Source organism: Acomys russatus, chromosome 11 (genome assembly GCF_903995435.1).
Source record: "Acomys russatus chromosome 11, mAcoRus1.1, whole genome shotgun sequence".
Taxonomy (NCBI): Eukaryota; Metazoa; Chordata; class Mammalia; order Rodentia; family Muridae; genus Acomys; species Acomys russatus.
The window spans coordinates 56,525,593-56,538,802 of NC_067147.1; the positions used below are offsets into that span (position 1 = coordinate 56,525,593).

The 13,210-nt window shown below is 44.3% G+C and overlaps 1 protein-coding gene across 1 annotated transcript in view; it reads right to left on the minus strand.

Annotated features, from left to right (window-relative positions):
• Dnah8 (dynein axonemal heavy chain 8) overlaps nucleotides 1-13,210 on the minus strand; it is a 228,670-nt gene that overhangs the window by 144,899 nt on the left and 70,561 nt on the right. Inside the window, exons 30-36 of the mRNA XM_051153391.1 lie at nucleotides 12,381-12,494; nucleotides 11,426-11,488; nucleotides 9,230-9,330; nucleotides 6,943-7,080; nucleotides 5,787-6,027; nucleotides 3,332-3,531; nucleotides 1,508-1,661 (exon numbers count right to left, since the gene is read on the minus strand). Coding sequence (XP_051009348.1) covers nucleotides 1,508-1,661; nucleotides 3,332-3,531; nucleotides 5,787-6,027; nucleotides 6,943-7,080; nucleotides 9,230-9,330; nucleotides 11,426-11,488; nucleotides 12,381-12,494 — 1,011 coding nt within the window. The remainder of the gene's footprint in view (nucleotides 1-1,507; nucleotides 1,662-3,331; nucleotides 3,532-5,786; nucleotides 6,028-6,942; nucleotides 7,081-9,229; nucleotides 9,331-11,425; nucleotides 11,489-12,380; nucleotides 12,495-13,210) is intronic.

A 13,210-nucleotide genomic window follows, 5' to 3' on the forward strand; every position in this document is an offset into this window, starting at 1 on the left:
CTAAAAGCAAATCCAAAGTTGGGTAAAGACGAGGGTCTGGATAACTGAGGAGAGCGAGCAGCGCTTCACTTTAAATTCCTTTTCTCCAAATGCAGCCTGCGCTCATCTCAGGCTGTATCATTTAAACAACAACAACAAAATTTTTTCATTTTTTTTTTCCTTAATTCTAAAGAGTGAGGCCCCAAACCCATCAAGCCACTTATTAAAATGCTCTGCGATGACGATGAGGATTATCACTTATTTGTCTCCTTGCATTTAATATAGTTCTGAAGTGCCACATGATTAATTTGCCGAGCTGCCAACTTAAAGTTCAAATCTAGTCTTTCAGCACCCCAGGTGTTTTCAGCTTGATGAGCCAACTGGAGAGGCACAGAGATAATTTGATCTCGGGGATCTTGGAATAATCATGGCTCCAACGTTACCTCAGGGAAAAGGCAAAGGGAGGAGGGAACAGCGAGGGCACAAAACAAAGCCTCATTTACATACTTGCAAATAAAAACTTTCTACACCCTGTGGACGATATTAAGTTCTTCATTCGGTTGTAAAAAAAAAAAGAAAGAAAGAAAGAAAGAAAGAAAAATGCCTCTGGAAATTAGCGCGATTTTTGTCTCTTTTTCAAGTGCTATTTTCCAATTAAAAATAGACTTTAACATTAGAGTCTAAAACAAAGTGTGTTGCAAAGAGAAATGAGCCATTTTCCTGCTTTTTTTAATCCTTGATTTATAATCTGCATCGATCCTGTCTTTAGGCAGGCGGACTTAGGGGGAGCAGGCTTAATTGCGTAAGAGAGAAGCCACCATGAGAGTAAACTACCACTGAACACTCGTTTGGTTTTGAGACATTGTCTCGTGAAGCCCAAGGCTGGCCTTGAACTCATCATGTACCCAGGATGACCTTGGATTTCTTATCCTCTTGCATGCCGGGATCGCAGGCAGGTACCACCACACACGGTTTATGTGCCGCTGGGAAACCGAACCCAGAGGTCCATGAATGCTAGGCAGAACCACATGCTCGGCCTGCTGGAAAGGCTCCCAGTACAGCGCCTTTGAAAGTCTCAACGCGTATTTCTAAAACGGGTTCTTCTTTCTAACTGTATGTTCCTGACCGGCTAGTAGTGGGTTTCCTATTAGATAACTGAACATAGATTAATTTTATTGGTGATAACTCCATTTGAAGGCCAGGCTGGCCTCAGACTCACAGGGATTCGCCTGCCTCTGCCTCCTGAGTGCTGGGACAAAGACATAGATGGCACCGAATATTTTTTTTAATAGTAATAGGGATCGAACCAAGGATTCCATGAATGCCAGGCAAGCACTACACCACTGAGCTATATCGCCAACCCTCTCTTTAATTTTCATTCTGGGAGGGATCTTTCAAAGTAGCCCAGGAAGGCCTTCAACAGAAAATTCCCCTGCCTCCGCCCCCTGAGTAGCTGAGATCACAGAACTGCACCACCGGGCCAAGATCACCAAATGACTTTATAAAGAATTGCAAAAGCTCTGTTTACCTGAGGCAGCTGTTTGGCAATGTCCCCGCCTACAAAGACAGCTTCGAGATAGACCCACAGGTTCTGCACCACCAGCCACTCCTCAATGATGTCCGAGGAAGTTGACAACTTGAACACCCAATTCTGGATGGTTTTTTTAAACGGAGCGTTATACCTAAAAGCGGAGGACAGAAAGCATGCTTCCAACTGTGGCCAGTGCTGGGGCACAACCTGTTGACACATTAGGGTTTCGCAGCTCTCTGGGAGGAGGAGGGACTTCCTGAATGAGAAACTTCTCAAATAACCGCGTACTCTCCCTAGAAGGGCTCTACACACTGCTGGGAACTGACTTCCAAATGAACCATCCTCCCTGACAGCTGTGAAAATATTGAGTCGTATGGTGTCATAAGTGTATTTTACCAGGTTATGTACATGTAAGTATAAGATTCAAGGATTCAAATCCAGTGCTCTCCTATAGCTTCCCTAGCTGCCTGCATTCATGTGACATACACACAAATATACACAGGTGCAAATATATGAAATTTTTTAAAAGACCCTATTGCAATTAGCTAGGAGGACTGAGGCTACAAATACTCAAACCAAAGACCTGAATCTCTTGCCTGCTGTCTTTCTCCAGCAGCCCATTTCAAGAGCCTGTCTTCTGGCAAAGTCAGGATGGCCAATCTGCAATGACCCATGGGAATCACCAGCCCGTGAAGGCCAGGAACCAATGACTACGCTAAGGTCACCTTGGTTAGGAGGACTCAGATTCAAATAGTGGATCTTTACCTCGCTAAGTCCAACCCATAATCCCCTGGCCCAGGGTCTCTATAGATTACACATATCCAAACAGGGGCCAGAGGTCATGGTAGATGCCAGCCATCAGCCCGGGATCCCATCTTAGAGAGTTAGGATGCTCATGGTCCCTGGACAGTGACCTCTGTTGACGATGGGGCTGTGGTGTGTTTCTTAGGCGTGTGAGAGGGGATAGTCAAGAATTACCGGGCAGGAGCCGGGCGTAGTGGCGCACGTCTTTAATCCCAGCACTTGGGAGGCAGAGGCAGGCGGATCGCTGTGAGTTTGAGGCCAGCCTGGTCTACAAAGTGAGTCCAGGATGGCCAAGGCTACACAGAGAAACCCTGTCTCGAAAAACCAAAAAAAAAAAAAAAAAAAAAAAAAGAATTACCGAGCAGTCAAGGCTACACAGAGAAACCCTGCCTCAAAAAAACAAAAAAATTTAAAAATTAAAAAAATTTAAAAATAAATAAAAGAATTACTGGGGCTAGAGAGATAACTTGGCAGTTAAAGCACTGCCTCTTCTAGAGGACCAGAATTCAGTTACCAGCACACACATCAGAAGCCTCACAACCACCTCTAACTCCAGTCCCAGGAGATCCAATGCCCCTCTTCAAGAGTCTACCACGGGCGCCTGTACACATGTGGCATTACACGCAGACTGATATACACGTGCACGTAATTGAAAAAACAACAACGACAATGAAATATTGTGAGGGTGGGGGTTACAAATGCTCTCACTGGTTGACAACTAGAACACAGGGTAACAAGTTAGAGCAGATAAAAGAAGAAGATGCCATCTTGGTACTGGTTAAGTTGCCATGTCCTAGGGCTAACAAGTATGATGGCCTCCACCATCCTGGGAAAACAGGGGAGAAGGAAGCTCTAAAGAGAGATGGAACGGCCACGATTGTTAGGGAAAAACAGACAGTGTGTACAGACAAGAGCTTGAATGGCAGGGCAGGATCTGATTAAACGCCCCAGCTACAAAATTTGGCTATGACGCTAGACACCAACTTTTTAAATCTTACCCGTGGTTTATAAAATTACCTGTTGCTTAGCAAGGAGCCTAAGACCATCAAGCTGTCCTCCATCAAAGTGATAATCTCCCCGGATTCCGTTCCTTTGAGCAGGAGCTCGCCTTTCCCCTTAAACGCTGCGAAACTCAGGTTCTGGTTGGTCCAGTTCTCAATCACCTGAGCCAGCTTGGCTTCGATATCCTTCTCCTTAATGGCAGATATGCAGATATCCTACGGGGGAAGACGAGAGAACGGCCGTGGCATTCTCAACCAGGAGCTGCATGTACCATGGCATCACAGCACACGGAGCGTGGAAGGGACCAGAAGTCGCTCAGTGAGTTGACTTGCAGCTGAGAAAGCCAAGGGCCCCATGCTGCGGGTTCATACCAGAACCGGTTAAAAAATCTGGAAAAGGCAGACAGGTGAAATGGCTCAGCAGACAAAGGTGCTTGCCACCAAGCCTGGTGGCACGAGCCCAGTCCTCCTAGGGCCCACATGGTGATAGGGGAAACCAAATCCTGGAAGTTCTTCTGTGGTTTCCACATGCACCTCCAAGGTATGTGCATGTACGTACACACACACACACACACACACACACACACATACTAAATAATTATTTGAAATATAGAAAAGGAAAACTGCAATACTATTTTTTTTAATTTTTTAACTCAAAATAGACTTCATAAAAACCATTGAATTAAAAAATTTAGACAAAACATCCTAAGGAATCACCAAGAATATAATACATGAATATCACAAACTTTCTTTTTAATGTTAGTATACTTAAAAGACAGGAGGATAGACTGATGGGCTCTAAAAATTAATGTGTTTCAAAGGACCATTTTATCTTAACATCAACATCAGCATATACTGAATGAACTCCCATCCGCCCTCCATTTCACTGGAGTACCTCAGAACCCCTGTACCCCAGAAACCTACATACATGTAAGGTTGCTATTCAACTGCTTCACAGCTGCCTGTTCCTACTGGCCCAAGCATATGCTCACAACTCCAATCTGACCAGCTCTGCATCTCTAACATGCTGTCAAGCGCATGCGCTAACTGCGCAGGCACGGCACAGTCTCTTATTTTACTGTCAACTATTCCTAGCAAGCATGCTATTTATACAAGCTGTTCTGGAAGAGTAAACACAAGTTTAAACTCCTTTTTCAAGATCTATGGAGAGCAAAACAAGTCTTAATAAAAAATAAAAAAAAAAAAAAGACAGCTGGAAGCTGGGCGTGGTGGCACACGCCTTTAATCCCAGCACTCGGGAGGCAGAGGCAGGCGATGTCTGCGAGTTTGAGGCCAGCCTGGTCTATGAAGTGAGTCCAAGACAGCCAAGGCTACACAGAGAAACCCTGTCTCAAACAACAACAACAAAACAAAATCAGAGCACGGTATGGTGGCATACTTAGGAGACCCAACATGGTCAACATAGTGAGTTCCAGGAAAGCCAGAGCTACATAGTGAGACCCTATTTCAAAACACACACACACACACATACACACACTCACTCTCTCTCTCTCTCTCTCTCTCTCTCTCTCTCTCTCTCTCTCTCTCTCTCTCTCTCTCTCTCTCTCATTACAGCTGGAGAAATGGAGAAATGGCTGGGCAAGTACCGCACTTGTGGAATACCAAAGCGCTCAGTTCCCAGCACCGACGTCACATGGGTCACAACTGCCTCTGACTCCAGCTCCAGGGGATGTCCCATTCTGTCTTGTGTGAGCACTGGCAATCATGTACATATTGATTGTGAGCACATGACACACACGCATATACACATAAAAATAAAATAAATGTTTTAAAATTTTCAAAACTCTGTGTAAGCTGTCCAGGATGGGAAGCAGGGCACAAACTCTCTCTCTCTCTCTCTCTCTTCTGTAGAAACTAAAACAAAGAAAATGGTGATGCAGAAGCTAAAAGACTGATCACAACAGGCAAGAAAGGGACTGACACCAGAGTGCTGCTGAGTGATGTGAGAAAGGACCCCTGGTGTCACACAGCGGAGTCAGATGACCATTCTTCACAATGGCATTGTGTATTTAATAAAGAACGGGGGGGGGGGGGGCCGGGGTTGGTCACAGTCATAAGGAAAGGATAGAGAGATAGAAATGTCAACCTCCCAAACTGACCACGACACATTCTGTACTTGTATTGAATCCCCACTCTGTGTTCCACAGATATATGCAATTATGCATAGAGTAAAAACTGAAAATAAAATAAATGTCAGAGCTGGAGAGATGGCACAGTGGTTCCCACTGCACACACCGGGCAGCTCAGAACCACCTGTAACTCCAGCTCCCAGGGGATCCAACGCCCTCTACTGGCCTCTTCAGGCACTTGCACTCAGCATGCGCATACCCACACACAGCCATACACACATAAGGAAAAAGCCAGTGTCTATTTGTGACACTGTCAGGAAAAAAACAAAACAAACAAACAAACCCAGCAACATTCCTTCTCGGCCTCATTCTCTCACACACCTCAATATCATCCTTGTTCTTAAGGAGGGGCGCCTCCATGATATTTCTCAGACAAAAGGAATCAGACTCCACGTCGAACGGGGTGCCAGTGAGCTCCGAGATGCGGTCCCAGTGTCTCTGCTTCATCGCTTTGTTGGTCATCATTTCCAGGAGGGGACATGACTCACTGAAGTCATCGATTCTTTTCTTGAGGTCCAGAAAAGCCTGCCAGTCTTTCAGTCCTTTGGGAAGTTTTCGACATCTTCCAGGAAGAAGAAAGAAAGAAGATTCTTATCTGTGAAGTTGTTGGGGCTTTTTGTTTGTTTTGTTTTGTTTTGTTTCGTTTCGTTTTAGCTGGTTGGTTTTGATTTTTAAGAAAGTGGTTTTCGGGGCTGGAGAGATGGCTCAGAGGTTAAGAGCACTGTCTGCTCTTCCAGAGGTCCTGAGTTCAATTCCCAGCAACCACATGGTGGCTCACAACCATCTATAATGTGATCTGATGCCCTCTTCTGGCCTGCAGGGGTACAAGCAGGCAGAGCAATGTATACATAATAAATAAATAAATATTTAAAAAAAAAAAAAGAAAAAAGAAAGTGGTTTTCTCCCCTTTGAATAAAGTGTTATGAACAGACAGCAATAAAATAGCTTGTGAAGCATATTTTCTTTTCGTTTTATGTTATGTGCATGACTGTTTTGCTTGCGTGTATGTCTGTGTACTACTTATGTACCTGGCGCCCAAGGAGGCCAGAAGAGGGTATTGGATCCCATGAAACTAGAACATGGCTGTGAGCTACCATGTGGGTGCTAGGAATAGAACCCTGGTCTTTTAGAAGAATGGCTAATGCTTACAATTGCTGGGACATCTCTCCGGTCCCTGAAATGTCTTCTTTTTTTTAATATTTATTTTTAATTATGGGTGTTGTGTGCCTATATATGGGTATATGCACCATTGCATGCAGTACCCAGAGAGGCCAGAAGACGGTGCCCTGGAATTGGAGTTACAAGTGATTTTTAGCCACCTGATATGGTTGCCAGGAACTGAACTGGGGTCCTCCGAAAGAGCAGGAAGCACTCTTAACCACCGAGCCATCTCTCTAGCCCCAGCTTGTGAATGGTCTTACGGGAGCCTTGTAAGATGAACGCTGTAGGAAAGCAAGCTAGTGTGACTGAGGCTCACCTGTTCTGGAATTCCTGCAGTTCTGCGTTGATTTTTTCAATATCGACATCTCCCCAAAGAATTTCATAATAACCACTGATGCTGCCCATGACAGTATCGTACAATCCGTACAGCTTCTGTAGCAAGTTGAGCTCTTTTCTGAGGAACAAAATAACAATGTGAGCCATGCCTCTCAGCCACAAGATGCACACAGCAGTAGAGGTTTCCAATACAACATCTTTGCTAAGGCTCCATCATCAGTAAGGTCGAGGCCCCACAACATCTCAAAGTATAGACTCACTTGGCATTAACAAATGGCTTGGTTATCTCATAAAGGACAAATCTGGACACTTTCCTAAGTCTATGAAGCATACTATGTTGTTAGCTACCTTGTTTTGTTTTGTTGTCCGTTTTGTTTTGTTTTGTTTTGTTTTCTTGGAGACAGGGTTTCACTGTGTAGCTCTGGCAGGCCTGGACCTCACTACGTAAACCAGGTTGAACTCACAGAGATTTCCCCCTGCCTCTGACTCCAGGGTGCTTGGATTAAAAGTGTGTGCCATCTCACCCCGCTTTAGTTACCCTGTTTTTCAATTTTGTAAATCAATTTTCTTTTCCGTGGTCCTAAGAATGACTTCATTTTTTTCCTCAGAGGTTATTCCAAGTAATGTTAAATGTGTGTAAAATAAGAGGAGAGAAGAACGATGGCATTGTCTACAGGGCGGCATCGTGCTGGAAAATCACAAAACATAAAAGCAGAGCTCTGAAGACACCATTTCTGCACCTTTCACTTATTTAATTTTCCCTTAATACAGCCACCTGACAATGTACGCACATTTGTTAGACTTAATAATTTACAATGGATGATAGATTTCAGGGGCCAGCACGATGGCTCAGCAGATAGAGGGGCTTGTAGCCAAGCCAGGTGACCTGAGCTTGAACCCTGGGTGCCATGGTGGAAGGAGATAATCAACTCACATATGTCTTCTGACCTCCACACGCATGCTGTGGCACATGTACACACACACACACACACACACACACACACACACAATTAAAAACAAATGTTATATAACTGTTAACTAAAATAGATTATCACTATAAAAATGGCCCCTGGGTCAGATGGCCACATGCCCTGCTCTCCTGGAGATTAGCATGTTGTTAAATCTCACACCAAGTGCGTGATTCTCAACACACGCCAAGTTACTCGACGGCCATGTAAAATTGACGATTTTCTAGAACCCGATCTTAAACAGTCACACATGAGGTCAGACACCGGCAGTTCCAACAGAACTGGTGAGCAGATTATACTTGGAGATCACTGTTTTGGGAGTGTAAACCATCTGCCCTAAACAGATGGCTCAACGGTTCATCCACCTTCTGATGAAAGTCAAGATTCTGAAGGAATTGCTGTAATGCCTCCCCCCACCCATCCTCCACTATCCCCGGGCTGGGGATAAAACCCAGGGCCTCACACATGCTAGGTAAGCACTCTACCACTGAGTCACATCCCAGCCTTGATGCTGCTTCTGAAAAAGACATAGCTAAGATCCTATTGACTGTATCTTGTTTAAATCCCAGATATGTTGCTTAACATCAAGCAAGTAACTTACCCATCAGTTTCAATACAATCTACACCTACCCTGTGAGGCAGAGCACCCTTGACATAGATGTTGTCAGAAGGGAAGTCAAAAAGCATAAGTGTTAAAATTGCAAGATTTCAGATTCACTAACGCTGTGCAACATTAATGAAAGGGGAAAGTAAGTCATAAAGACAATTTTACACAAGCCCAGAATTACTGCAGCCAACTTTCCACCTTCTCCAGAAATCTTCCTTTGCGTGTGGGCATTAGTTTCTTTACTGTTGCTGTGACAAAACACTCTGACAAAAGATCCTCCAGGAAGGAGGGAGTTATTTTAGCGCACAGTGTGAGGTTACAACAGTCCCTCACGGACAGGAAGCTGAGGCAGCTGGTCACACGGCATCCACAGTCAAGATGAAAGTGATGAATGCTTGTGCTCAGTTTGCCTTCTCCTTTCTATACAGCATAGGACCCCAGGCCAGGGGATGACTCCACCCACGGTGAGAGGGTCTTCCCACTTCAGTTAACCTGATAATCCCCCAGGGGCATGGCCTGGTGTCCATCTCAAGTCAACAGATGAAATGAGCCACCACAGAGATTATGCATCTAACAATCCAGACATAGTAGGTATATGGAAAATACAGAGGGGCGACCGAAGCCGTGTTCTATCCTTACATGGGCAGTACTGACTGATTTACATGGAATACTCATGCATTTTCAGAACCTACCTAGTTTTGTGCAAAACCTCGTAGTCTGTCACGGGTAATCCGAAAAGTTGCTCCCCAGATGAGTATGTAACAAATTTCCTCCATAGATCATCAAAATTGGCCTATAACAAAGATTTTAAAGTTTCACTGACATTGAATTAATTCAGATCTCATTAAAGTGTAATTTATTATAATTGAGAGAAAGGGTAATACACATGAAAGAAGGACTTGCGGAGCAAATTTATTCTCATCCAAGTCACCAGAGGACAGCAGGACACTTACTGAAGTTAACTTCCCAGCATTCTACACGCACCCATTTCATATCAAATTAATTCTTTAATGAACTAAACAGTCTCCAGAAATGCTATATTTCAAATCCCTGTCTGCACATTTGAAAGTAATAAAATGGCATTTTAAAAATCTGTAATTTAGTTTCCCGCCCCCCCCCCCACTACTTTAGACTAGCGGCCTCTCTCTCCCACGGGGACTCAAACGTGAGAAAAGTGTTAGCGTACGGAGTCAAGCTGTTTTCTCTATCTGCAACACAGAGCCTAAAACACCAAGGGTAACACACGCCTTTTCCTTCCTTAGGATTTCTTTTATTTTTAACCTTGTGTGTTCATGTGTGCCTGTGTGTACGTCTACATGTATGTGGTGGCCGTGGAGGCCAGAGTACAGTGTCATATCCCCCACAGCTGGAGCTACAGGGGGTTGTGAGTCGCCATGTGGGTGCTGAGAACCAAACTCAGGTCCTCTGCAAAAGTCTTAAGAGGCCTTACCTGCTGAGCCATGCGAGCCGGGCTCAAAGCATGGAACCACCTATTGCAATAGGAACACTCCCCAGAAGTCCCTTCCCCACAGGGACACTCCACAGAGAGTGAACGTCACAGCTCCCTACATGCCGCTGCTTATGTCTCACTGTGGAGCCTGTGCACAAACTGTGAGTGCTCCCCCCCCCCCCGCCTGACTCTAACCGCTCCTGCACAATGCATCTGAGATGCCTCTTCTTCCAGGGAGCCTTCTCTGCTTGCCCCAGTAGTTCCCATCTGGGCTGGGAGACCTATAGCCCTGCTTACAAATCCCAAGTTTCCGTAACTAGGTCATAGTGCCTGCCCCGTTGCCTTCAGAATCATGTCCCCTAGCTTTATTTCCTCTCACGTGATATTAGCAGCTTAGAAATCACAACCACTTCCTAATTGAATTTCCATGATAAAGCTACACAGCAAGCACCTGACAGTTTTTTCAGATTTATTTTTAATATTTATTTATTTATTATTTATTATTTATTATGCTGCCTGCATGTGTGCCTGCAGCCAGAAGAGGGCACCAGATCTCATTATAGATGGTTGTAAGCCACCATGTGGTTGCCGGGAATTGAACTCAGGACCCTTGGAAGACCAGACAGTGCTCTTAACCTCTGAGCCATCTCTCCAGCTGCCCTCTACCTTTAATTATTGAGAGTGCAGGAGGAACAGGAAATACAAAAATATTCTCTAGCTACTATGGGAAATAGAGTTTTTAAAGCAAGGAGGTGGGGCTGGGAAGCCAGAAACAGAGAACAGAATTCCTTAGGGCTCACGGGGCCGGGGGGGGGGGGGGGGGGGGGGGATTTATAGAGCACTCCATGGATTTACAAAACTGTCAATCAAGTAGATGTGTTGTTTTACCTCAGGATGTTCTCACCATTCTGAGTGTAGAAAGAGCAAAGGAAACAGAAAAAGGAAACGTCAATGACACCAAAGAATAACATCAAGGTTGTTTTCTGGCCTCACATACACATGTGCCCCACACACACAGGCACACACACACATATGTACACACATACATGTGCACATGTGCCCACATACACAGGTACATACACACACATATGTACACACATAGATGTACACATGTGCCCCCACACACAGGTACAAACACACACACATGTACACACATACATGTGCACATGTGCCCACACACACAGGTACAAACACACACATATGTACACACATAGATGTACACATGTGCCCCCACACACAGGTACAAACACACACATATGTACACACATACATGTGCACATGTGCCCACACACACAAGATTCGAATGTAACTAATATTTGTATGTATTTTGAACATTAGGTTTTTCTATTGTAAGATAAAACAAAATTTCCTCTAAAATCATGTTTTTTTTTTTTTAAAAATGCATTGTCAATGTGACAGAAAAGAGTTGTTTTTTTACCTGGAATATCTGCAGCCTGTTGCTAGCCTCTTGGGGTGGAATATTTGGAACCATGGGTCCTTCCTGTAAGAAATAATATTATCACCATTCCAGCTCTTAACATACGTGTCCATTTAGTGGTTCTCATCTAGAACTCCCTTTATTTTTAAATTTTATTTATTTACTTTACATACTGGTAGGAAGTTCCCCTTTCTGCTCTGTTCCCAGTCCTTCCCTCTCCTCTCCCCTATCCTCCCCCAACGCCCCTCCTCCTATTCTCCTCAGAGAAGGGGAGACCTTCCACGGACATCAACCGGCCTTGGCATACCAAGTAGGACTGGGCTCAGCTTCTTCGACTGACGCTAGATAAGGCAAAAGCAATTTAAACCTTCTTTTAAAAAAATAAATAAATAAAGTGGTATATAACTAACAGACATTATTTATGCCTTTATTTTTTAAGATGATTTAAATTGCTTGTGTGTGTGTGTGTGTGTGTGTGTCCATGTGCTTGTGTGTGTCTGTGTGTCTGTATGTGTGTCTGTGTGGGTGTATGTGTGTCTGTGTGGGTGTATGCACACATCAGTGCAGGTACCCTCAGAGGCCAGAAGGGGGCATCAGATCCCCTGTAGCTGGAGTCACAGGCATTATGAGCTGCCCAGCATAGCTGCTTAGACTCAAACTCATGATTGAGCAGCAAATGTTATTAACAGATGAGCCAAATCCCCAGGATCCTTTTCAGAAATTCTGTAAGAATTCTAACCTCGAGACAGATAAAGCCCCTTTGCTCTTTCCACACCTTTCCAGATTGTTGCTTATCTTAACAGTCAAACCTGCTTTCTTTCTCTGCAGCACATGATCCAAGGAACAACCGGGTCATTGATGCACAAGTTACCTACTTCTTGAGATAAGAGTCCCTTTCATCTCGCATAAACCTACCACGCACGTTGCAGCACGCAGTGTGCCACGTTTAAATTACCGTCTCGTAGGCTTCCGTAAAGTTTACAACATCCTCGCGAAAGGTCTCCACCGACTCGAGCAGATTGCTTTTAAACTTGGGTTGCACTTGGACAAGTTCATCTTGTACGGAAACCTAGAGTCAATAAGAATCTTCAGCATGAGGGTCTGAGTGATGTGTTAAAAATGGAAACTGCAATTCTCCCGCAGCGGGTCTGCCATGCCATAGGTGGTGGGGATAAAGACGTCTCCGCTCACTTGTTATAATAAACATGAAGAACCCAGATGTCCCTGAGGTCTTTCTCTGCTTTGTTATTGAAGAGGACTGTTACACCACAGACAAAAACTAACCCAAAATGCCGCAGAGACTTAAATGGAAAAGCTAAAATTATAAAACTACTCTAAGAAGATGTAGATGTGATCAAGGATTTCCTGCATATGGTATGAAAAGACAGACGGCTAAAGAAAAGGGTAGATTGGTTTAAAAACACTTCAGGGGGCTGGAGAGATGGCTCAGAGGTTAAGAGCACTACCCGATCTTCCAAAGGTCATGAGTTCAATTCCCACATGATGGCTCACCACCATCTACAATGAGATCTGGTGTGTAGACAGAACACTGTGTACATAATAAATAATAAATAAATAAATCTACTTCAGAAGGTGCCACTGAGAATGTGAAACAATTGGCGCTGGGGATATAACTCAGTGGTAGAACTCCACTAGGCATGGATGAAGGCCTCAGTCTGACTGCTCCCAGCATCACCAACCAACCTATGAAGTAAAAAGACTATCCACAGAGCCAAGAGAGGAAATACTTACAAATCATATATGAGATAAGGAACCCAGAATATA